Source organism: Hyperolius riggenbachi, chromosome 10 (genome assembly GCF_040937935.1).
Source record: "Hyperolius riggenbachi isolate aHypRig1 chromosome 10, aHypRig1.pri, whole genome shotgun sequence".
Taxonomy (NCBI): domain Eukaryota; kingdom Metazoa; phylum Chordata; class Amphibia; order Anura; family Hyperoliidae; genus Hyperolius; species Hyperolius riggenbachi.
The window spans coordinates 2,723,515-2,746,688 of record NC_090655.1 but is presented as its reverse complement, the minus strand read 5'-3'; the positions used below and the strand labels follow the sequence as shown (position 1 = coordinate 2,746,688).

At 46.6% G+C, this 23,174-nt stretch overlaps 1 protein-coding gene across 3 annotated transcripts in view; it reads left to right on the top strand.

The window, feature by feature from the left end:
- Positions 1 to 23,174, top strand: part of SLIT1 (slit guidance ligand 1) — a 617,918-nt gene that overhangs the window by 492,488 nt on the left and 102,256 nt on the right. For all 3 annotated transcript variants that reach the window (XM_068257843.1, XM_068257844.1, XM_068257845.1), the window contains 5 exons: positions 2,882 to 3,025; positions 5,232 to 5,398; positions 7,961 to 8,093; positions 10,465 to 10,533; positions 19,245 to 19,316. In XM_068257843.1, coding sequence (XP_068113944.1) covers positions 2,882 to 3,025; positions 5,232 to 5,398; positions 7,961 to 8,093; positions 10,465 to 10,533; positions 19,245 to 19,316 — 585 coding nt within the window. The remainder of the gene's footprint in view (positions 1 to 2,881; positions 3,026 to 5,231; positions 5,399 to 7,960; positions 8,094 to 10,464; positions 10,534 to 19,244; positions 19,317 to 23,174) is intronic.

The following is a 23,174-nucleotide window of genomic DNA, read 5'->3' as shown; positions in this document are numbered from 1 at the left end:
AAACTAAAAATGTATGGATAAAAAAGGTGCAAAATAATGCAATGAGGTAATGAAGCCCAATGGATTAATGGGTGGAAATAACGGAGTCTTATCCAGTAGTGGTAGTGGGGCTTAATAATCTGGTGATGAATGTCACAATGATCAAGCATGCAGAGGTAAATAGCAGCAAAGGTGGAATTAATGAATAATCCAGGAAGTGGTAGTTACTCACAACCTCCGTTGATGTTCCGTATATCAGTCCTGGAGCCGCTCTATCCTGTCCGCCCCGGCCGGCGGCTGGGCAGGAGAGACTTAGACTCGCTGTTTAGCTGGTGAATAACAGCAGAGTCGGGCAAGCTAACCCGGCTTCAGTACGGATATAGCAGCGCTTGGTGTCCGGAAAATCTTGCCGTAATCCCGAACTCCACCAAGTAACGCTGTGCGTGCTGGATGCACCTCCTTCCGCGATGGTGCTCGTGACGTCACTGCAGCCTGGCCAATCGCTAACGCGTTTCGGAAGGTACGCCTTCCTTTCTCTTAAGAAATTTTCTCTTAAGAAATTTTCTGGTTGGATCCAATTTCAATCTTGTATAAGTATTGATGTCATTCAATTGTCGTAATGCCTCTTGGTTATAACTCACAGTGTCCTGCAGTACTAACCCACCCCCCTTGTCAGCCGGGCGTATGGTGATGGATTGATCGTCTCTTAGTTCTCTCATAGCCCTTCTTTCATTAGTTGTTAGATTATCTATAAATCTAGTGTTCATTTTCTTTATATCTTTTAAAACCAAAGTTTCAAAGGTGTTCATTGCCTTACTCATTTCCTGCACTGGATGAAACCTGGATGAACTGTGACACAAAAGGGGTCATATACGTTATCATATGCCCTTGCCACAAACAATATGTGGGCAGGACTAAACGCCCATTAAAAGAAAGGTTGGGAGAACATTGTAATAACATCCTGAAAGGCAACATGAAACATCCACTATCTGAGCATTTTAAGCAACAGCACAATTGTTCTATCAGGGGCACTATTTTTAGTGGGATAGAAGTGGTTAAGAGATTGTGGAGGGGATTACATTCTTGAAATGTCCAGGCATGAAACGCACTGGATCTACCAGTTAAATACACTGATTCCGTTTGGTCTTAATAAAGATCTTGAATTATATGCTTTTACATGAAGGGGTTTGACCCCATAACCTCCTTAAAAGCAGGAACCCTCCAACCGCAGTCAGCTTTGAGAAAGGAAGGCGTACCTTCCGAAACGCGTTAGCGATTGGCCAGGCTGCAGTGACGTCACGAGCACCATCGCGGAAGGAGGTGCATCCAGCACGCACAGCGTTACTTGGTGGAGTTCGGGATTACGGCAAGATTTTCCGGACACCAAGCGCTGCTATATCCGTACTGAAGCCGGGTTAGCTTGCCCGACTCTGCTGTTATTCACCAGCTAAACAGCGAGTCTAAGTCTCTCCTGCCCAGCCGCCGGCCGGGGCGGACAGGATAGAGCGGCTCCAGGACTGATATACGGAACATCAACGGAGGTTGTGAGTAACTACCACTTCCTGGATTATTCATTAATTCCACCTTTGCTGCTATTTACCTCTGCATGCTTGATCATTGTGACATTCATCACCAGATTATTAAGCCCCACTACCACTACTGGATAAGACTCCGTTATTTCCACCCATTAATCCATTGGGCTTCATTACCTCATTGCATTATTTTGCACCTTTTTTATCCATACATTTTTAGTTTTTCAGTTTTTAGTTTTTTAGATTTTTCTGCTGCAGCAGGGCAGTGGTTGTGATTGAAGTGTGTATGAGTGACCATTTATCGTATGCTACAGCTTTTACTTTATTGTATATTTTGCATATTAAATCAATTGCACTATTAGCGCCTACCTAGTATTGTTTTTATAGTTTTATCTTTATTCCGGGGTCTTTGGGATTACCCCATTCTAGGTAGAGCAGCTGCTAGTTTCTTAGGCGCCACACTTTACAATTATTTCTATAGTTAATTTTACCCTGGGAGGAATGCACAGCTTGCTGGGTACTCTGTAACATTGTATATGTATGTAGTTTAAAGTTTACAATTTTTCGTGATCGTCAGGAAACGTTCAGCATTGCAGAATTGTTGTTGGTGAACCCCTTTGCCCATCTGTGGGCGTGGCTTCCTGCTCGTTACATTGCAGAATTGTTTCTGCCCGTCAGTGGGCGTGGCTTCCTGCTCGTTACATAACGTTCAGCATTGCAGAATTGTTTCTGCCAGTCAGTGGGTGTGGCTTCCTGCTCGTTACATAACGTTCAGCATTGCAGAATTGTTTCTGCCCGTCAGTGGGTGTGGCTTCCTGCTCGTTACATAACGTTCAGCATTGCAGAATTGTTGTCGGTGAACCCCTCTGCCCATCTGTGGGCGTGGCTTCCTGCTCGTTACATAACGTTCAGCATTGCAGAATTGTTTCTGCCCGTCAGTGGGTGTGGCTTCCTGCTCGTTACATAACGCTCAGCATTGCAGAATTGTTTCTGCCAGTCAGTGGGTGTGGCTTCCTGCTCGTTACATAACGTTCAGCATTGCAGAATTGTTTCTGCCCGTCAGTGGGTGTGGCTTCCTGCTCGTTACATAACGCTCAGCATTGCAGAATTGTTTCTGCCAGTCAGTGGGTGTGGCTTCCTGCTCGTTACATAACGTTCAGCATTGCAGAATTGTTTCTGCCCATCTGTGGGCGTTGCTTCCTGCTCGTTACATAATGCTCATTCCTGGTCATTTGTGTTGCACATGAATAATCCTCATCAGCTGTGGGTAATTTGCTTCCGGTAAATGCTGAATGTCATTCTCAATTCAATTTCCATTTCAGGTCATTCACAAATCGCAGCTAATTGTTTTGTGTCATTTGTGCCTCCAGGATGCTGCGGAATAACCGTGTGAGCTGCGTGCACAATGACAGCTTCACCGGCCTCCGAAACGTGCGTCTCCTGTCCCTGTACGACAACCAGATCAGCACCATCACCCCGGGAGCCTTCGACACGCTGCAGTCCCTCTCCACGCTGTGAGTCTGGCCTGATTGGAGGAACAGGCAGCCAATTGTATGACGTGTGCCAACAAAATGAGAGTTGGAATAAGTTTGGTTTCTTTAGTCACACAGGAAATGTTTCATTGCCGATCAGTATATTGGTCCTACCCTAGAGCAAGATAAACACACTGGGAATTGTGGCCATTTAGGTTTCCATAAGATGTAGTATTTTCAGCAGAGGCGATTTGGGTTTTGGTTACTTGGTTTCCATGGAATACTTTGATATGAAAGTTGCAGAGACTAATGCCCCACACAGGCAGATCATCTCCACCGATAGCGTACAGTCAGTCAGACAGAGGATCCTGGCTCTCCTACTGACCACATATGCTATTGCTCCGTTGTTATCGCCTGATGAAGCGAGGTCAGACCTGCGAAACGCGTTGCATTGTCCCCCGGAGTATGTAAATAACAAACCCATTGGCAATTTTTATGTCTGCTCGGAGGAGGTAAGTCCCCCACTGCCTGCTCATGTTTTACACTTTTTAGATACTTTTATCCTTTTGGCGCCTCTGTATCCATACTAAGCGATAGCGTGCAGTCAGAGGGTGTGGCCAAGCTGCAGGGGCTTACCCAGGATGTCACACTACCCCTGGTCCACCTGCGTCACCCCCCAACTGACTGCACATAATGTCCCAACATCTGGGGCCACAAGCTTTATTTCAGCCAGCTGACATTCGGACAATTGGGGAGGTGTCCACACACATACAATCAGTGTGGACATTAAACGAAAGAGTATATACTGCCACCACGCACCAAGTCTGGGGTACGACCTGCTAACTATCTAAGTCCTGAATAGAAGGGGAATACACAACTGCCCAGCTTCTCCAAAGCAATATCCACCACTCTACAAGGTAACGGCTCTCAGAGGTGAGGGGCGGTTTGTGTTTCTCAGAAACGGGGATATTAGCCTTTTAATAATAAAAGAGCATGATGTAGCCAACAGTTAAAATAAAATGGGGATATAGTATAAAGTACTTGGGTATCAGATGATCATTTGTTTCCAGTCTTTGGATTACAGGCCCAGGGCCGGGCCGAGGCATAGGCTGGAGAGGCTCCAGCCTCAGGGCGCAGTGTAGGAGGGGGCGCAGAATTCATTCAGCTGTCATTCCTAATTGTGTTTGAAGCAGAAAGAAATAAGAAAAGGGGATACATGGCAGTGACTGCAAGCCAGATAACTAGAGATTAAGGTGTTGGGGGTCCTGGGTGCCTCTTAGTCTAATAGCAATCAGTGTGTGATGGCTGGAGTGGAAGGATGGAGGGGCGCACTTTGGTGTCTCAGCCTTGGGTGCTGGAGGACCTTGTCCTCAAACAAATTTAGAGTCCAGCATAATGGTCTCCAAGTGATGTTACATGTTGATAATGGAAGACCAAGGCCAAGTGCTCAGTGTCCCTTTCTTAAGGCCCGGTTCACATCTGCGTTTTCTTTGCGGAGCCGGCCGTACGGATCCGGCCATCAGGATCAGGTAAAAACTGTCCGTTTTTACAGCCAGTGTGCTGTAAACTGTCAGTTTTCTATTAGTTCCTATGTAGGTGCGGTCCGGAAAATTGGGTCCTGCTGCATTTTTTTTGTCCGTTCAGCGTAACGGACAACGGAACCGTACGGCCGGTTCCTTTGGCAAAAACTAATGTGAACCGAGCCTTAGCATTTGCCGCCGGGTGGGAGGTCCTGGAGCAGGATAGGTGTAACCAGCCCCTGTATTATTGGGAGGAAACCCCAGGCAGAGGAAACACACATACATTCAGGTCCATAAATATTGGGACATCGACACAATCCTAACATTATGGCTCTGTACACAATTGCAATGGATTTGAAATGAAACGAACACGATGTTCTTTAACTGCAGACTGTCAGTTTTAATTTGCATCCAAATCAGGTGACCGGTGGAGGAATTACAACAGTTTGCATCTGTGCCTCCCACTTGTTAGGGGACCAAAAGTAATAGGACAGAATCATAATCCTAAATCAAACTTTCACTTTTTTATACTTGGTTGCAAATCCTTTGCATTCAATTACAGCCTGAAGTCTGGAATGCATAGACCTCACCAGATGCTGGTTTCATCACTGGTGATACTGTAGTAGATCATTTCTTCCTGGCTTGTGGGATACAAAGGGATAGTTTGGTTATTTTGATGCAGATATACCTCCCCAACATCACAGTATTTGCATGTTCTATCTTTACAGAAACTTACTGGCCAATCCATTCAACTGCAACTGCCAGCTGGCCTGGCTCGGGGATTGGCTGAGGAAGAGGAAGATAGTAACAGGAAACCCTCGGTGTCAGAACCCGGACTTCCTGCGTCAGATCCCCCTGCAGGACGTGGCCTTTCCTGACTTCAGATGTGAGGAAGGTGAGCTGCTATGTGACAATGGCTTACTGACACCCTCCACGGCTAAAAGTAATAATGTGTCGGTAAAATACCGCGATTTGCTATTTTAGACTTTATTTCCGAATTCACAGAGATTTCCACACATTCAGCAATAGTTCAGTCATTTACTGAAAAATGTTGGTTCCATTGACTGAGACCTACTCGGTAAAAAGTTGAAGGGTAACCAACTGAGGAGTAGTCTCTGCACCAAGCTGTGTCCTGCTATGGTGATCTCCCACTCCTAGCCAGAACTGTGCCGATTCTTCTGGTATAAGTGGTCTGCATAAGCCGGTCCTGCTTCCGTCCTGCAACAGCTTCAAGAGCAAGCATGCTTACCACTAGAGGGCCCTCTTCTATGTATCAGCCTATAGATCTGCATGTCTATAAGAAAACCTCTATGAAAGTGCCCTGCATCTCGTGTTTTTTTTTTTAACTTTCTGCTGTCCTCCCAGCAGTGCATCGGATCAAACGGAGTGTGTAGCACAGGTCGCTCTGCCCATTGGCTGTCTCCTTTGTCTGTCCATTTTACCAAATGCTTGTTGTTAATTACCGACAGTTTCAGGCTGAAGACAAAATGACAAACCTCTCACTTGTGTTATTTATTGTGACATTTATTGAGTCGGTAATTTACCTCACTAGTCGGGGATTTTCCACGTGGTAACAAAGGTTTAGTGAACTGGCATTTGAAGGTAAAATCAGCTGTTTTCTTGCATCGGGAATTGAGTCTGATCTGCGTGTGTGTAACGGTTTGCCACCTCTCAGGAATGGTCAGGGAATTGAGCCTGATCTGCATGTGTGTAACGGTTTGCCACCTCTGTTGTTTGGCAGATCAGGAGGAGCTGAGCTGCGCCCCGCAGCCCCTGTGTCCTCAGGAATGGTCAGGGAATTGAGTCTGATCTGTGTGTGTGTAACTATGAAGAAGAGAAGAACCGAGAGCCCGATATGGTGTAGTATGCCAAGGTAATTGGATAATTAGAAAGAGTATGAATTGTATACTCACAAACCAGGGTTACCTCCAGGCAACCACTGTATAGGCAGGTGAGGAGATTAGCCTGTCCTCACTCAGGAATAAGAAGTCGCTCTCTGTAGGCTTGAAAAACAAGAAGGGGTATCCCCCTCCACCAAAGGTGGATACAATCAGTATTATGGTAGAGAACAGAGGCGCCAAAAGGATAAAAACAATATTTAAAAGTTTTAAAATTATTGCTTAGGAGGCAGTGGTGGACTCACCTCCCACAAGCAGACACAACAACTGTGTATTCACAAAAGGGACATTTATTGGTATACTCCAAATAAGGTCGCAACGCGTTTCGCAGGTCAAACCCGCTTCATCAGGCAATTATAGGAAGGAGCACACAACAGCAGTATGTCCAGATAGCGCCAGGTGCTATCTGGACATACTGCTGTTGTGTGCTCCTTCCTATAATTGCCTGATGAAGCGGGTTTGACCTGCGAAACGCGTTGCGACCTTATTTGGAGTATACCAATAAATGTCCCTTTTGTGAATACACAGTTGTTGTGTCTGCTTGTGGGAGGTGAATCCACCACTGCCTCCTAAGCAATAATTTTAAAACTTTTAAATATTGTTTTTATCCTTTTGGCGCCTCTGTTCTCTACCATAATACTGTGTGTGTGTAACGGTTTGCCATCTCTCAGGAATGTTCAGGAATTGAGTCTGATCTGTGTGTGTGTAACGGTTTGCCACCTCTCAGGAATGGTCAGGGAATTGTGTCTGATCTGTGTGTGTGTAACGGTTTGCCATCTCTCAGGAATGTTCAGGAATTGAGTCTGATCTGTGTGTGTGTAACGGTTTGCCACCTCTCAGGAATGGTCAGGGAATTGTGTCTGATCTGTGTGTGTGTAACGGTTTGCCATCTCTCAGGAATGTTCAGGAATTGAGTCTGATCTGTGTGTGTGTAACGGTTTGCCACCTCTCAGGAATAGTCAGGGAATTGAGTCTGATCTGCGTGTGTGTAATGGTTTGCCACTTCTGTTGTTTGGCAGGTCAGGAGGAGCTGAGCTGCGCCCCACAGCCCCTGTGTCCTCAGGAATGGTCAGGGAATTGAGTCTGATCAGTGTGTGTAACGGTTTGCCACCTCTGTTGTTTGGCAGGTCAGGAGGAGCTGAGCTGCGCCCCGCAGCCCCTGTGTCCTCAGGAATGGTCAGGGAATTGAGTCTGATCTGCGTGTGTGTAACGGTTTGCCACCTCTGTTGTTTGGCAGGTCAGGAGGAGCTGAGCTGCGCCCCACAGCCCCTGTGTCCTCAGGAATGGTCAGGGAATTGAGTCTGATCTGTGTGTGTGTAACGGTTTGCCACCTCTTGTTTGGCAGGTCAGGAGGAGCTGAGCTGCGCCCCACAGCCCCTGTGTCCTCAGGAATGGTCAGGGAATTGAGTCTGATCAGTGTGTGTAACGGTTTGCCACCTCTGTTGTTTGGCAGGTCAGGAGGAGCTGAGCTGCGCCCCGCACCCCGTGTCCTCAGGAATGGTCAGGGAATTGAGTCTGATCTGTGTGTGTGTAACGGTTTGCCACCTCTTGTTTGGCAGGTCAGGAGGAGCTGAGCTGCGCCCCGCAGCCCCTGTGTCCTCAGGAATGCACTTGTCTGGATACAGTGGTGCGCTGCAGCAACAAACACCTCGCATCGCTGCCAAAAGGTATCCCAAAGAATGTCACCGAGCTGTAAGTATCCCTCCTACTCCTAAAGGGCATTTATACTGCCAGTAACCAGTTAGAAATAATGATTGAATAACTCTCTCTACCTTTATTTGTGTCCCCCCCCCCCCCCCCCTTCACTGCCACTAACAATACACTAAAACAAGTCACAAATCACAAATGGGTCCCAAATGCCACCATTATCTTCTAGTGCAGTGGGCGGGCTTCCCATGACAATCTTGGGGTATCCAGACTGACAATGCAACAAGCACAGCTAACCTAGCTGAGCCCCACAGATTGGGCACACTACTCTCAGAACCAGGCAGAAAAGGGCTACACAACACACTACACAGATGCACTACAAATCCCAGTGTGGTGATATATTGGGGTGCTGATGATGTTAGGGATAATACAGGAGTATATTTTCAGTTTTCTATCTGCTGTGTATTAGGTCAGAGATGTAGGTACACCAGGCTAGCAGCTGGCTTCCTGGAGTTCTGTATTTACATGTAAATTAACTCTATCATTGTCTGCTTCTAATTAGGAAACACTTAAAGGGGAACTGAAGAGAGAGCTTTATGGAGACTGTCATGTTTATTTCCGTTTAAACAATACCAGTTGCCTGGCAGCCCTGCTGGTCTATTTCTCTGCAGTAGTATCTGAATAACACCAGAAACAAGCATGCAGCTAGTCTTGTCAGATCTGACTTTAAAGAGAACCCGAGGTGGGTTTGAAGAATATTATCTGCATACAGAGGCTGGATCTGCCTATACAGCCCAGCCTCTGTTGCTATCTCAAACCCCCCTAAGGTCCCCCTGCACTCTGCAATCCCTCATAAATCACAGCCACGCTGCTGACAAACAGCTTGTCAGAGCTGGCTGTGTTTATCTCTATAGTGTCAGTCTGCTGCTCTCCCCGCCTCCTGCAGAACTCCAGTCCCCACCTGCATACCTTCCCTCCCCGCTGATTGGAGGGAAGGGACAGGGGCAGGGACCGGAGCTATGCAGGAGGCGGGGGAGCAGCTGAGACTGACACTACAGATGTAAACACAGCCTCACAGCACGGCTGTGATTTATGAGGGATTGCAGAGTGCAGGGGGACCTTAGTGGGGTTTGGGATAGCAACAGAGGCTGGGCTGTATAGGCAGATCCAACCTCTGTATGCAGATAACATTCTTTAAACACACCTCAGGTTCTCTTTAAAGTCTGAACCACTGAAACACCTGATCTGCTGAATGCTTGTTCAGGGGCTATGGTTAATAGTATTAGAGGCAGAGGATCAGCAGGGCTGCAAGGCAACTGGTATTGCTTAAAAGGAAATAAGCATGACAGCCTCCATATACCTCTCTCTTCAGTTCCCCTTTATGAGCAGGGAATGCTAAATGGATTTGCTAGCCTCTGGCAAGGAGATGGCTACTTAGTCAATAGCCAGTCAGATCCTTACCTTTTGATCTGCTAGGAAATAATCCCACCACTGCCACCAATTATGCAACACAGTGAATGAACTTGTGAGTCCCACAAGTGTAAGTAGGGTTCAGTACAGCAGCAGGTTACTGGATAAACAGCAGAGCCTGCAAGCCTGCCTGTTCTGTGTTCCCTTCCGCACAGAATATATTAGGGAGCAGAGAGGGACACGTAGTGTAAATATAGTAAAATGCAGGCACTCTGCGTTCAGTGAGAACTCCAGTCCCAGAAATGGAATAGCTTCGCCTTTTTGTGGTCAAACTAAAAGTCAGCAGTCTATTATCATGTTCAATAGCTGCTGGAAGCGCTGACAAAACTTGCCGTGTCCCCGATCGTCGCTCTTATGCTGGGTATACGCGATACGTTTTTCCCGCTCCATTCTCCACTCAATCGTTTTTCCGCTTCAATCTCCACTCTATTCTCTAGTCTTGCACTCGTTTCTCTTATCTTTTTCCATTCACTTCTATGAGAAATCGAACGGTAAAACGATTGAGAGGGATATCAGACATGACCGAATTTATCAATCGAACGGAAAAACGTAACGTGTGTACCTAGCATTAGGCCCGATGCTTGTATAGATACAATTAAAGTGGAGCAGCCCACAGGAGGCCTATTTAAATGTATCTGGTATCCCCTCTGAGTGTGTTTACAAATGTATTTCTACACAGGCCAAGTACCTGCAGTAGTCTCAGTTTGGAAGGTCGGGGTTTGTTGGATGCAGCACTGAAGAGGGGTTACAGCTCCCAAATAGCAGCTTTGCTGTGTTTTCTTTTGTTGTGGTCACATAATAGTTAATTTGGGTTCAATAAAAGCTGTGTACGTTGTATTTTTCCCCTGAGATATGCTACATTTACATTCTGCAGAGAAGGAGAGTGGCAGATTAATGTCTATAAAACTGAAGATACATAGAAATGAATGTTGACTTTTCATTGCAGATATTTGGATGGCAATCAGTTCACAATGGTGCCGGGACAACTGTCTACATTCAAATATTTACAGCTGGTGTAAGTATATCATTGTGGATATGTGCTGTGCTCAGCTACTGCAGAACTGCCAGGACAGGCAGTGTACTGTACAAGGTGACGTAATCAGTGCAGGAACCGGGTAACTCAGTTCCCACCAGGACAGGCAGTGTACTGTACAAGTCTGCTCAGCCCCTCCAGTGATAGGATCAGTGCAGGAACCAGGCAACTCAATTCCCGCCAGGACAGGCAGTGTACTGTACAAGTCTGCTCAGCCCCTCCAGTGATAGGATCAGTGCAGGAACCGGGTAACTCAATTCCCACCAGGACAGATAGTGTACTGTACAAGTCCGCTCAGCCCCTCCAGTGATAGTATCAGTGCAGAAACCGGGCAACTCAATTCCCTCCAGGACAGGCAGTGTACTGTACAAGGTGACGTCCGCTCAGCCCCTCCAGTGATAGGATCAGTGCAGGAACCGGGTAACTCAGTTCCCACCAGGACAGGCAGTGTACTGTACAAGTCCGCTCAGCCCCTCCAGTGATAGGATCAGTGCAGGAACCGGGTAACTCAGTTCCCACCAGGACAGGCAGTGTACTGTACAAGTCCGCTCAGCCCCTCCAGTGATAGGATCAGTGCAGGAACCGGGTAACTCAGTTCCCACCAGGACAGGCAGTGTACTGTACAAGTCCGCTCAGCCCCTCCAGTGATAGGATCAGTGCAGGAACCGGGTAACTCAGTTCCCACCAGGACAGGCAGTGTACTGTACAAGTCCGCTCAGCCCCTCCAGTGATAGGATCAGTGCAGGAACCGGGTAACTCAGTTCCCACCAGGACAGGCAGTGTACTGTACAAGTCCGCTCAGCCCCTCCAGTGATAGGATCAGTGCAGGAACCGGGTAACTCAGTTCCCACCAGGACAGGCAGTGTACTGTACAAGTCCGCTCAGCCCCTCCAGTGATAGGATCAGTGCAGGAACCGGGTAACTCAGTTCCCACCAGGACAGGCAGTGTACTGTACAAGTCCGCTCAGCCCCTCCAATGATAGGATCAGTGCAGAAACCGGGTAACTCAGTTCCCACCAGGACAGGCAGTGTACTGTACAAGGTGACGTCCGCTCAGCCCCTCCAGTGATAGGATCAGTGCAGGAACCGGGTAACTCAGTTCCCACCAGGACAGGCAGTGTACTGTACAAGTCCGCTCAGCCCCTCCAGTGATAGGATCAGTGCAGGAACCGGGTAACTCAGTTCCCACCAGGACAGGCAGTGTACTGTACAAGTCCGCTCAGCCCCTCCAATGATAGGATCAGTGCAGAAACCGGGTAACTCAGTTCCCACCAGGACAGGCAGTGTACTGTACAAGTCCGCTCAGCCCCTCCAGTGCATGAACCGGGCAACTCAATTCCCACCAGGACAGGCAGTGTACTGTACAAGGTGACGTCCGCTCAACCCCTCCAGTGATAAGATCCCGCTGGATTGCTTTCAGACGCTGTTTGGAATTGCCGGCAAAGGCGCTAGGCTAATGAAAGTCAATTGTGATCTGCCGAAGTGACAATCGCTCTGCATGCGGCATTATCAGAGTGATTTCATAAGCGAAAGCCGGCCTGAGAACTGCTGTCCCCAAAATCACTCCTGAAATTGCTCCAAACCTCCTAACTGTCCTTATTTTGGAGGGACAGTCCCTCTTTGACAGCCGTTTCCCTCCTCATCTGTCCCTCTTTCAGGACTTTGTCCCTCTTTCTATGTAAATATATATATTTCTCTACTAAAAAATGTATTTGATTGACTCTAAACTTTATTCCCATCCTTAAAATTGAGATATTACTAATTGTAAAATGTTACTATGAAGGAAAATGAACCAGGATAGAAAGGACCAGTGTGGTCTGAATTATAAAACATATTTTTCTTATGAAATCTTTAAAGAGACACTGAAGCGAAAAAAAAAATATGATATAGTGAATTGGTTGTGTACTATGAATAATTACTAGAAGATTAGCAGCAAAGAAAATATTCTCATACTTTTATTTTCAGGTATATAGTGTTTTTTCTAACATTGCATCATTCTATAATATGTGCAGATCACACAACACTCAGCATTCAAAATGAGTCTTTCAGAGCAGTCTGTGAAGTAATGACCTCTCCTCTAGCAGAGGAAAAGTAAACAGTTCACTTACAGTTGAGATAATAAAAGTCAAATAACAGCCCTCTCCACGACTAACTTAGTCGGAGAGCTTAATGGCTTGTTTGCATAGAGATAACAACTGGAGTTTCTCAACTCTTCCTGTACTGGAAACAATTAGACTAATGTATCTGATCTTAATGTTTTATTTCTTAGCTGTACTACACATACAAATCATAATATCATCATTTTTTTTTCGCTTCAGTGTCTCTTTAAGGTATGCGTGACTAGGGGTCTGCTGGGGGGCGTGATCAGGGGTGAGGCTTAAGTGTCACTATGGTTAACACTGGAAGATCAACGATTTCAAGTATCACCCTCCTTTTAACATGTCAAGTCTGCCATTCTAACCCAATCAGCCTCACATAATGATCTCCAGTCTTGTGCTCGTCAACATTCTCACCTGAGTTAACAAGATGATTACTGAAATGATCTCAGCAGGTCCTTTAATGACAGCAATGAAATGCATTGGAAAGGGTTTTTGGGATGCAGTTAATGTTCATGGCAAAGGAGGACTCTGCAATTCATCTGAACACTCTTCATAACATTCTGGAGTATATAATGCAAATTGCTATTATAAAAACTTAAAGAGAACCAGAGATGAAGCACCCTCTTGTATTTTACCTTATAAATCAGTGGGAACATGACAGTAAACACCTAATCTGCCCTTTGTTTCATTGTTCTCTGTGTAATCTGACTGTTATCACCTCTGATAAGAATCCCCGACTGAACAGTCAGGCTGCTCCGTCTAGCTTTGCTACAGAAAGATTATAGCTAAGTCTGTATTCTGTGGTGTTATTTGAAGCCCAAGCCTGCCCCCTTGTGGCTTTGCTATAATGACTCAGCAATAATCATTCCCAGCAAAGCCAGATTTAATTGCTCAGTCTGGGATTCTTGTGACTGCTGATAACAGACACTTTTAGCAGTGAAGGATGAAACAGAGAGCATGGTAAGTGTTTTCTCTAATGTTCTTACTGATATATATGGTAAAATACACAAGGGTGCTTCGTCTCTGGTTCCCTTTAAACACCAACTTTTCTAATTTCCAATATTTTTGACAGACTCAAAACCTTTGGCCAGGATTGTACGTTCAAATGAGCTTATTTGCATTATCTGCCATGGCAGTCATGTGACACAGGGCAGGATCAAATCACAACTAGTCGTTAGACAAATGAATTAAACAGGCTAAACTCTCACGATAAAATGGACCTGCACTGGACAGAAGGGAAACCTAGAGAAATGGCAAGAGGAAAATGTATTATACTAAAGGGAATCAAGGCCGGAGCATAATAGAAAAATGGGTACTTATCCGTTAGCTGGGCGCATCCTCTAGGTGGCGACAAAACACCAGAGTTACATCTTTCCCTACTATCCATGTCGGCCTGGAGGGGGAATAGTAATTAGCGCCACCTGCCGGATGCGCCCGGCTAACGGATAAGTACCTAAAAATGTGTTCATTCAGTGAGCAAATAGCCCATAGAGTAAATCAATAAAGTAATCAATTTTCACATGCACCATGTCAGCATAGAATATGGATAAAGTATAAAAAGTAGACTGACTCTTGGGTTCATGCAAACATATTTTTTTATATACATTTTATATGAAACACATACAAATACATACATGAAAAAACAGTAATATCAAAAAAGTGTTAACCCCATGACTGAGAATGTCAGTACCAGTGATAAAAAATGGACATTAAAAAACCCGGGGAGTTTGAATAGAGAGGCTGCAGTCCTCTAGACCAAAAGACACGCTTCAAATAAAGTTATTGTAAGAATGATCATGCTGCCACAATGATAACGCGTACATGCCTGTCCCCACGCTGTGCGTTGGGCGGAGCTAAGCGCCGTGCGTCCGGCCCAGCCGCTTGCGCGGCTTACGATGGGAGTGGTGGGCGGGGAGATGGGAGGCGGGTGAGGGACGAGCGTGCGGGTCACCATTTTTTCCTTATAATGTCCACGTTCACAGGATGCGGACAAACACTCTACATGGACGCTATCTATGAAGAGGCCGTCATTGGAAACGGCGAAACATGTTGATTAAAGGCGTCTAATATATGGACTTTACCCCAGGGGCTTTGCTGAGACCGAAAGAGACACACTTTTCACGCTGACCTCCGTGGAGGGGATGGTAACTATACAACGCCTCCAACACATTGCTGTGCATGAAACATTGAATACTCACTGCATGGACCTTTACCGAGTACTAAAAAAGATACCCTGTGCTAAGCTACGCCACTAATGAACTACAAGCATCAGTCAAAGATCCTTCATGCTATGCAATGCTACCTATGGACATGCTATCTATGCATTGCAATATAGTGGCTGGAAGTTGATTTATGCATGACTATCCTACTGTTCCTGGCTTGACATCCAAGCTTCTGCGGGAATCATCTTACCTACATATAAGCTGTTTTTGATAGCACATACATGTGCCTGGACTGCGAGTGGGTCCAGGGTTCCAGCGCTTGAACATTGAATCTCGGTACCTTGAGCAAAGGCATGCCACTGTTTGCCCTGTGCAATACCTTCAGTATTTCGTTTTAGGTCCCAGCAACTAGGACATTTGCTTATCATTGTGGCAGCATAATCATTCTTACAATAACTTTATTTGAAGCGTGTCTTTTGGTCTAGAGGACTGCAGCCTCTCTATTCAAACTCCCCGGGTTTTTTTATGTCCATTTTTTATCACTGGTACTGACATTCTCAGTCATGGGGTTAACACTTTTTTTGATGTTACTGTTTTTTCATGTATGTATGTGTATGTGTTTCATATAAAATGTACATAAAAACATATTTTTGCATGCACCCAAGAGTCAGTCTACTTTTTATACTTTATCCAACCTAGAGAAATGCACCCTGTATGTATTTAGAGACTTCAGCCTGTCTAATTCCCCCTCATCTGTGACTAATCACCACTGTAATTTGATCTCTCAGCTGTGTCAGCTCAGGCATCTCCTCTGCTATGGCAAAGCAGCTAATTGGTAAATGGATGTTAACAATACGTCAGCTTCCATGAAAGCAGGAAGTAGACACAGTGCAGAATTATTGCAGTATTTGTATTAGTTGTAACAAAGAAATATCATTCTTTAAAGTTTATTATGCTGTTGCTTATCGTTTACAGCAGAGGAAGTTCTGAGTTCAGGTCCTCGTGTTGTGCAAGCGGGTCTCAGACCTTACTTAGTATTTATGGAACATTACAACTCGAGTCGTTTATAAGTAGGTGGCTGTCTGTGGTTGCCTCTCAATGAGAATCCATCTAATACATATATTATATACAGCCTCCTGCTGAGAGTGGATTGACAGAGGTGCCTCATACACAGTTTATTAGATGCAGGGAGATCAGAGCCGCCGTGCCCTGATAGAGGCCAGTAATGGTATTCCCAGCAATGTGCGCCCAGTGCGTGGGCCCCGTGTACACACACACACACATCGAGTTTACCAGCTGATTATAAACATGCCTCACCTGGACGCTGGTGGTATTAATAGGTCATAACCATGGAGAGGAGAAACATGAAGATGGCTGATTATCTAGTTACATGCGTCTGGATTCAGCAGAGATCAGGCCGCCTGATGCCGCATTCATTGCTTTATTATCCTGATCTCCCTCTCTCTGAGAATTCTGCCTTTTCTTTCCTTTGTTCTGCTTGTCCCTCTCCTCCGGGGTGTGTCATAATATACCCTCCCAGAGGTAACACCTTCCCACAACACAAGAAACTGAACTGAAAGTAAAAAAGTCATAATAACCATACACAGGCCATACTTACCTCCTGTGTAGTCTACTCCTCAGTCACTTTCTCCTCTCCTGCGTCCCATTTGTCCACTGTGATCAATAGAATTCTCTGTCCTCCATTTTAAAAATGGCCATTACCCCATAACAGCTTCCTGGTAAGCACACTGTTAAACTGTAATATCGCCCACTTGAGCCATAGGGAAACATGGACATTACCTTGCACAGTTCAGTTGTAACTGACAGCAGCTGATATATAACTGACAGCAACTGGTATATTTCAGTTCTGACAAAATATTGTCAGAACTGGAAGGGATCATTGTAAGAAGAAAATGGCGAGCTTCTGTAATATTCATTTGCAGCTACATCTTGTGTTTATTTTAAATAATTTTACTCGCTTCAGGTTCCCTTTAAGATACATACACACGTCCAACTTTTTTTGAACAACTTGTCTTCCGACTTGTCGTTTGAACAGTCGTTTAAAGAGAACCCGAGGTGGGTTTGAAGAATGTTATCTGCATACAGAGGCTGGATCTGCCTATACAGCCCAGCCTCTGTTGCTATCCCAAACCCCCCTAAGGTCCCCCTGCACTCTGCAATCCCTCATAAATCACAGCCACGCTGCTGACAAACAGCTTGTCAGAGCTGGCTGTGTTTCTCTCTATAGTGTCAGTCTGCTGCTCTCCCCGCCTCCTGCAGAACTCCAGTCCCCGCCTGCATCCCTTCCCTCCCTGCTGATTGGAGGGAAGGGACGGGGGCAGGGACCGGAGCTATGCAGGAGGCGGGGGAGCAGCTGAGACTGACACTACAGATGTAAACACAGCCTCAGAGCACGGCTGTGATTTATGAGGGATTGCAGAGTGCAGGGGGACCTTAGTGGGGTTTGGGATAGCAACAGAGGCTGGGCTGTATAGGCAGATCCAGCCTCTGTATGCAGATAACATTCTTTAAACACACCTCAGGTTCTCTTTAATGTAATCCATTGTTCTATCCAGTCCATTGTCCATTATCAAGTTGGTTAAACGACATGTAAATTAGCATATCAGCCGCTCTGTTGGCCAGTGTGTACATGACGTCGGAATGACTTGTTTGCACTACAAGTCGTTCGGACGACAAGTTGTTTGAAAAAGTTGGACGTGTGTACGCCCATTTAGAGCCCATTCACACCAGCAATCGCAAAACACTTGCGCATAGTGCTAGCGTTTTGCAAGGGTGATGTTAGCACGGTAAAATCACTGTACACTCTCGCGATCAGCACTTTTTTAAGCACTGTATCATGATCGCTCCAGAATCGCGGCAAAATGCTACTTACAACACGTTTTACGATTAATCAAGAATCCGCCGTGATCGTGGCAATGAGATCACTGCCATATAATTTGTATGGTGCTAGCACGTTATAAAGCACTACCCCTTTGGTGATTAGCGGGAACCACCTGCTAATCACTCAAGTGAGAACAGGCCTCACCCTCACATCCATCACCACTTCCTGTTTCCTCTGTTTATTTTGTAGCTCTTTCTGATGTAATGATCAGTAGCTCGAGCTACAGGAATATGGAGTGCTGTAGGAACTCTCAGTACAGCGCCACACCCTGGATGAAACTCCATATTAACTAAAGAAAATCACCCGATAAGGAATTACTTATTTAGCTTGCTTATCCTGTTTGTAGTGTTCACTGTCAGATTTAGAAGAAATGTGATATGAAAAAAAATAATATTTCTGCTGGTTTGCATCTTTACTGTTTCTCTGTGATGCCAAAAGTGACATCACTGCTGCCTTTTTTTCAACCCAGCTCAGTGTTAATTTTCCCTCCCTACTTCCACAGTTTACTGCCCCTCCCACAGCAACCATCACCTAGACAACACGCTTACATCACTGTGTAAACTCCTCGGCAGGGAACACACTTGACAGCTTTTGTGCATTTTCAGCACAGAAAAACTGAGAACTCGTGTTAATCAATGGCCTAGTTCACCTAGTTCAGTTGTATGTTTCACACGCAGAAAAAAAACTGACATTCTGCATCACGATTCTGCACATTTTGTCAGTTTTCTCTATCAATTACATCAGCTGCTGTGAAAAAAATGCACGCATTTTCCTGCATAGAAACACACTTGGTGTGCATAAAAAGTATGCAGAAAAACACATGCAGAAAACTAAAAGACAAGTGTGTTCCCTGCCTTCAAGTTAGGGGGAGTTCAGTTAACGTCTTGTCATAGTGTCTTTATCTTATTAGAAATAGGAAGCTTTCTGTTATTTACAGGCTAAGATACGCTTGATACTGTAGTTTAAAAAAAAATCCCTTTGGCACTACACAGTTCCTGTTAGGAAACATATAGGGGCAATTTTTTATTTTGGATAGTTACAACACACTTCTCCCATTGTCGGCCTGACTCTCTCTTGAATTGTATCTGTTCAGTTCCAGCTTCGTATTGGCTGTAAGCACAAATCATGATTTCCAGCTTGCGATTGGTTGCACAGACAGCTAGTAAGAAGATGGCATAGGTGGAATCACTTTATAACAGAGAATAGAGTGTTTTGATTGGCTGTGATGCTGCCAAGCAGAAACTAGGAGCAAAGTAAGCCCCATGTTTAGAAGCAGGAGTCAGTGGTTGGGGATCACAGCAATCCAAGCGGAACTGAAATTCCTGAGCAATTAGAGAAACATAGCGAGATCTGAAGTGAAAAGCTTGCAGTAAGCTTGTGGGGAGCTGGTGCTGCCGGGGTTGTGAGGGCCTGAGGGGAGCAAAAAATGTCCTCTTATGATAAAAAAGTATATATTGAAGAAAGCAAAAGTTTATTTAGCAGGATATTTGTGTAACAGAAACGCTAATCGCAATGTTTTGGATTTTACAGAGATTTGAGCAACAACAAGATCGGCTCCCTCTGCAACTCGTCCTTCACAAACATGAGCCAGCTGACCACGCTGTGAGTATCCTGTGCTACCGGGCGTGGTGTGACCGCGTGTGACAGGAGCAGGACACACACAGAGCCCCAGCATAGCCGGGCGTGGTGTGACCGCGTGTCATGGGAGCAGGACACACACAGAGCCCCAGCATAGCCAGGCATGGTGTGACCGCGTGTGACAGGAGCAGGACACACACAGAGCCCCAGCATAGCCAGGCATGGTGTGACCGCGTGTGACAGGAGCAGGACACACACAGAGCCCCAGCATAGCCAGGCATGGTGTGACCTCGTGTGACAGGAGCAGGACACACACAGAGCCCCAGCATAGCCGGGCGTGGTGTGACCGCGTGTGACAGGAGCAGGACACACACAGAGCCCCAGCATAGCCAGGCGTGGTGTGACCGCGTGTGACAGGAGCAGGAGACACACACAGAGCCCCAGCATAGCCAGGCGTGGTGTGACCGCGTGTGACAGGAGCAGGAGACACACACAGAGCCCCAGCATAGCTGGGCGTGGTATGACCACGTGTCATGGGAGCAGAAGACCAATCCAAATCCAAAAAAGCTTTATTGGCAGGACCAAATACATTTAGCATTGCCAAAGCAAAACAAAGCATTAACATGGGGGGGGGGGGTGGATTGTGGGAGTAAGGGAAGGATATAGGGGGTTGGGGTATATAGTCCACAGGTGTGTGGAGGATGTAAGGGACAGTATGGGGGACTGGGATATACAGTCCATAGGGGCTATTGGGGGGAATACAGTCCATGTGGTATCATGGTCCTCTCAGTTGGTGGCAGGCTGTGACATATCGGGCAGCTATTTGCATGGTTGTTTCCTCCTCCCCCAGTAGGATGTAGAGTTTCCTCTCCTCATCTGTGGAGGTAAAATCCTGGATGTACGCGGAGAGTCTCTGGAAGTGGGCGGTCCTCACAGGTGCGTATTTGCTGAAGTGTAGCAGGAAGTGGGCTTCATCCTCCAAGACCTCCTGGTCACATTGCCTGCACAGTCTCTCCTCCCGGGGCTTCCGAGTCTGTCTGTGCCGCCCTGTCTCTATCTCCAGGCTGTGGGCATAGAGTCTCTGGAAGTGGGCGGTCCTCACTGGTGAGTATATGCTGCAGTGTAGCAGGAAGTGGGCCTCATCCTCCAGGACCCCCTGGTCACATTGTCTGCACAGTCTCTCCTCCGGGGGCTTCCATGTCTGTCTGTGCCGCCCTGTCTCTACCTCCAGGCTGTGGGCGGAGAGTCTCTGGAAGTGGGCGGTCCTCACTGGTGCGTATATGCTGCAGTGTAGCAGGAAGTGGGCCTCATCCTCCAGGACCCCCTGGTCACATTGTCTGCACAGGCTCTCCTCCCGGGGCTTCCATGTCTGTCTGTGCCGCCCTGTCTCTACCTCCAGGCTGTGGGCGGAGAGTCTCTGGAAGTGGGCGGTCCTCACTGGTGCGTATATGCTGCAGTGTAGCAGCAAGTGGGCCTCATCCTCCAGGACCCCCTGGTCACATTGTCTGCACAGTCTCTCCTCCCGGGGCTTCCATGTCTGTCTCTGCCGCCCTGTCTCCATCTCCAGGCTGTGGGCTGAGAGTCTCTGGAAGTGGACAGTCCTCACAGGTGCGTATTTGGTGCAGTGTAGCAGGAAGTGGGCCTCATCCTCCAGGACCTCCTGGTCACATTGTCTGCACAGTCTCTCCTCCCGGGGCTTCCATGTCTGTCTCTGCCGCCCTGTCTCTACCTCCAGGTTGTGGGCGGAGAGTCTCTGGAAGTGGGCGGTCCTCACAGGTGCGTATTTGCTGCAGTGTAGCAGGAAGTGGGCCTCATCCTCCAGGACCTCCTGGTCACATTGCCTGCACAGTCGCTCCTCCCGAGGCTTCCATGTCTGTCTCTGCCGCCCTGTCTCTACCTCCAGGTTGTGGGCGGAGAGTCTCTGGAAGTGGGCGGTCCTCACAGGTGCATATTTGCTGCAGTGTAGCAGGAAGTGGGCCTCATCCTCCAAGACCTCCTGGTCGCATTGTTTGCACAGTCTCTCCTCCCGGGGCCTCCATGTCTGTCTGTGCCGCCCTGTCTCTATCTCCAGGTTGTGGGCGGAGACTCTCTAGAAGTGGGCGGTCCTCACAGGTGTGTATTTGCTGCAGTGTAGCAGGAAGTGGGCCTCATCCTCCAGGACCCCCTGGTCGCATTGTCTGCACAGTCTCTCCTCCCGGGGCTTCCATGTCTGTCTGTGCCACCCTGTCTCTATCTCCAGGCTGTGGGCACTCAGACGGTACAGACTCAGGACACACAGAGCCCCAGCATAGCCGGGCGTGGTGTGACCTGCACATCATAGGACCGGGAGACAAATAACCCCAACATAGTCACACACTTTCTATTCGTATTAACTCTTTAGCAGCCAATTTTTTGAGGTTTGTAAGTGCTCCAGGCCAATTTATTTTTGCTCATTTTTTATTTGTTACATTTCCTTTGCTTCTAATTAGTACTGTTGTAATGTGTATTTATAGCCACTTGCCACTAGAGGGCAGTGTGAGACAATAACACAGGATTTATGTTTTCAGTTTCTATATTATCTGCTAGTACAGAGAGAACAAAGCATTCCAAGAATTTACAGCGCAAGGAGTTCTGCCGACTGAGGGCAAAAGCAGCACACTGATCTTAAATGACACAATGCTGTTGTTGGGTTAAAGAGGAACTGTAGTGAAAATAATGTAATGAATACAATAGGCTTTTATTTATTTATTGTATTTACAGTATTCACGTATAAATTGTTTAGTCTGTGTTTGACCACTGTAAACTCTTTCTTCTACCTGATTAACATTTTTAAATTTTTTCACAATTGTATTTTTGCTTCAATGCATAAACATACACCATAAGACTACTCTGATGTCATTTCAATGCATATTTACACCTCACTTAAAGGGAACCAGAGACGAAGCACCCTCATGTATTTTACCATATATATCAGTGGGAACATTAGAGAAAACACTTACCATGCTCTCTGTTTCATCCTTCACTGCTCAGCCTGCTTCTTATCAGCCCTGATATAATCCCTGACTGAGCATTCAGTCTGGCTTTGCTCAGGAATCATTATAGCTGAGTCTGTCTTCTCTGATGTCTTTTCAAGCCCAAGCCTGCCCCCTTCTGGCTCTGCTCAGGAATCTTTATAGCTGAGTCATTATAGCAAAGCCAGACTGAATGCTCAGTCTGGAATTTGATCAGGGCTGGTAACAAGCAGGCTGAGCAGTGAAGGATGAAACAGAGAGCAGGGTAGGTGTTTTCTCTAATGTTCCCACTGATATATATGGTAAAATACATGAGGGTGCTTCGTCTCTGGTTCACTTTAAAATAACTGATATCATTGAGTGCTGCAGGACAGGAAAAAAAAATACATACCTGGGGCTTCTCCAGCCCTCTTTAGGCCACCGGCCTCCAAGCCGTATACAGTAAATGTTTTATTTTCCTGTCTGTTACACTTTATAGTACAGTAACATTTGAAGACTGTTCTGTGAATGTGAAGCACAGCTTCGGCCAGCAGGAAACGTGCCCTGTAGTTGTATTTCCCCGGATCAGCGCAGGAAACGTGTCCCGTAGTTGTATTTCCCCGGATCAGCGCAGGAAACGTGTCCTGTAGTTGTATTTCCCCGGATCAGTGCAGGAAACGTGCCCCGTAGTTGTATTTCCCCGGATCAGTGCAGGAAACGTGCCCTGTAGTTGTATTTCCCCGGATCAGTGCAGGAAACGTGCCCCGTAGTTGTATTTCCCCGGATCAGCGCAGGAAACGTGTCCCGTAGTTGTATTTCCCCGGATCAGCGCAGGAAACGTGCCCTGTAGTTGTATTTCCTGGGATCAGTGGAGGAAACGTGCCCCGTAGTTGTATTTCCCCGGATCAGTGCA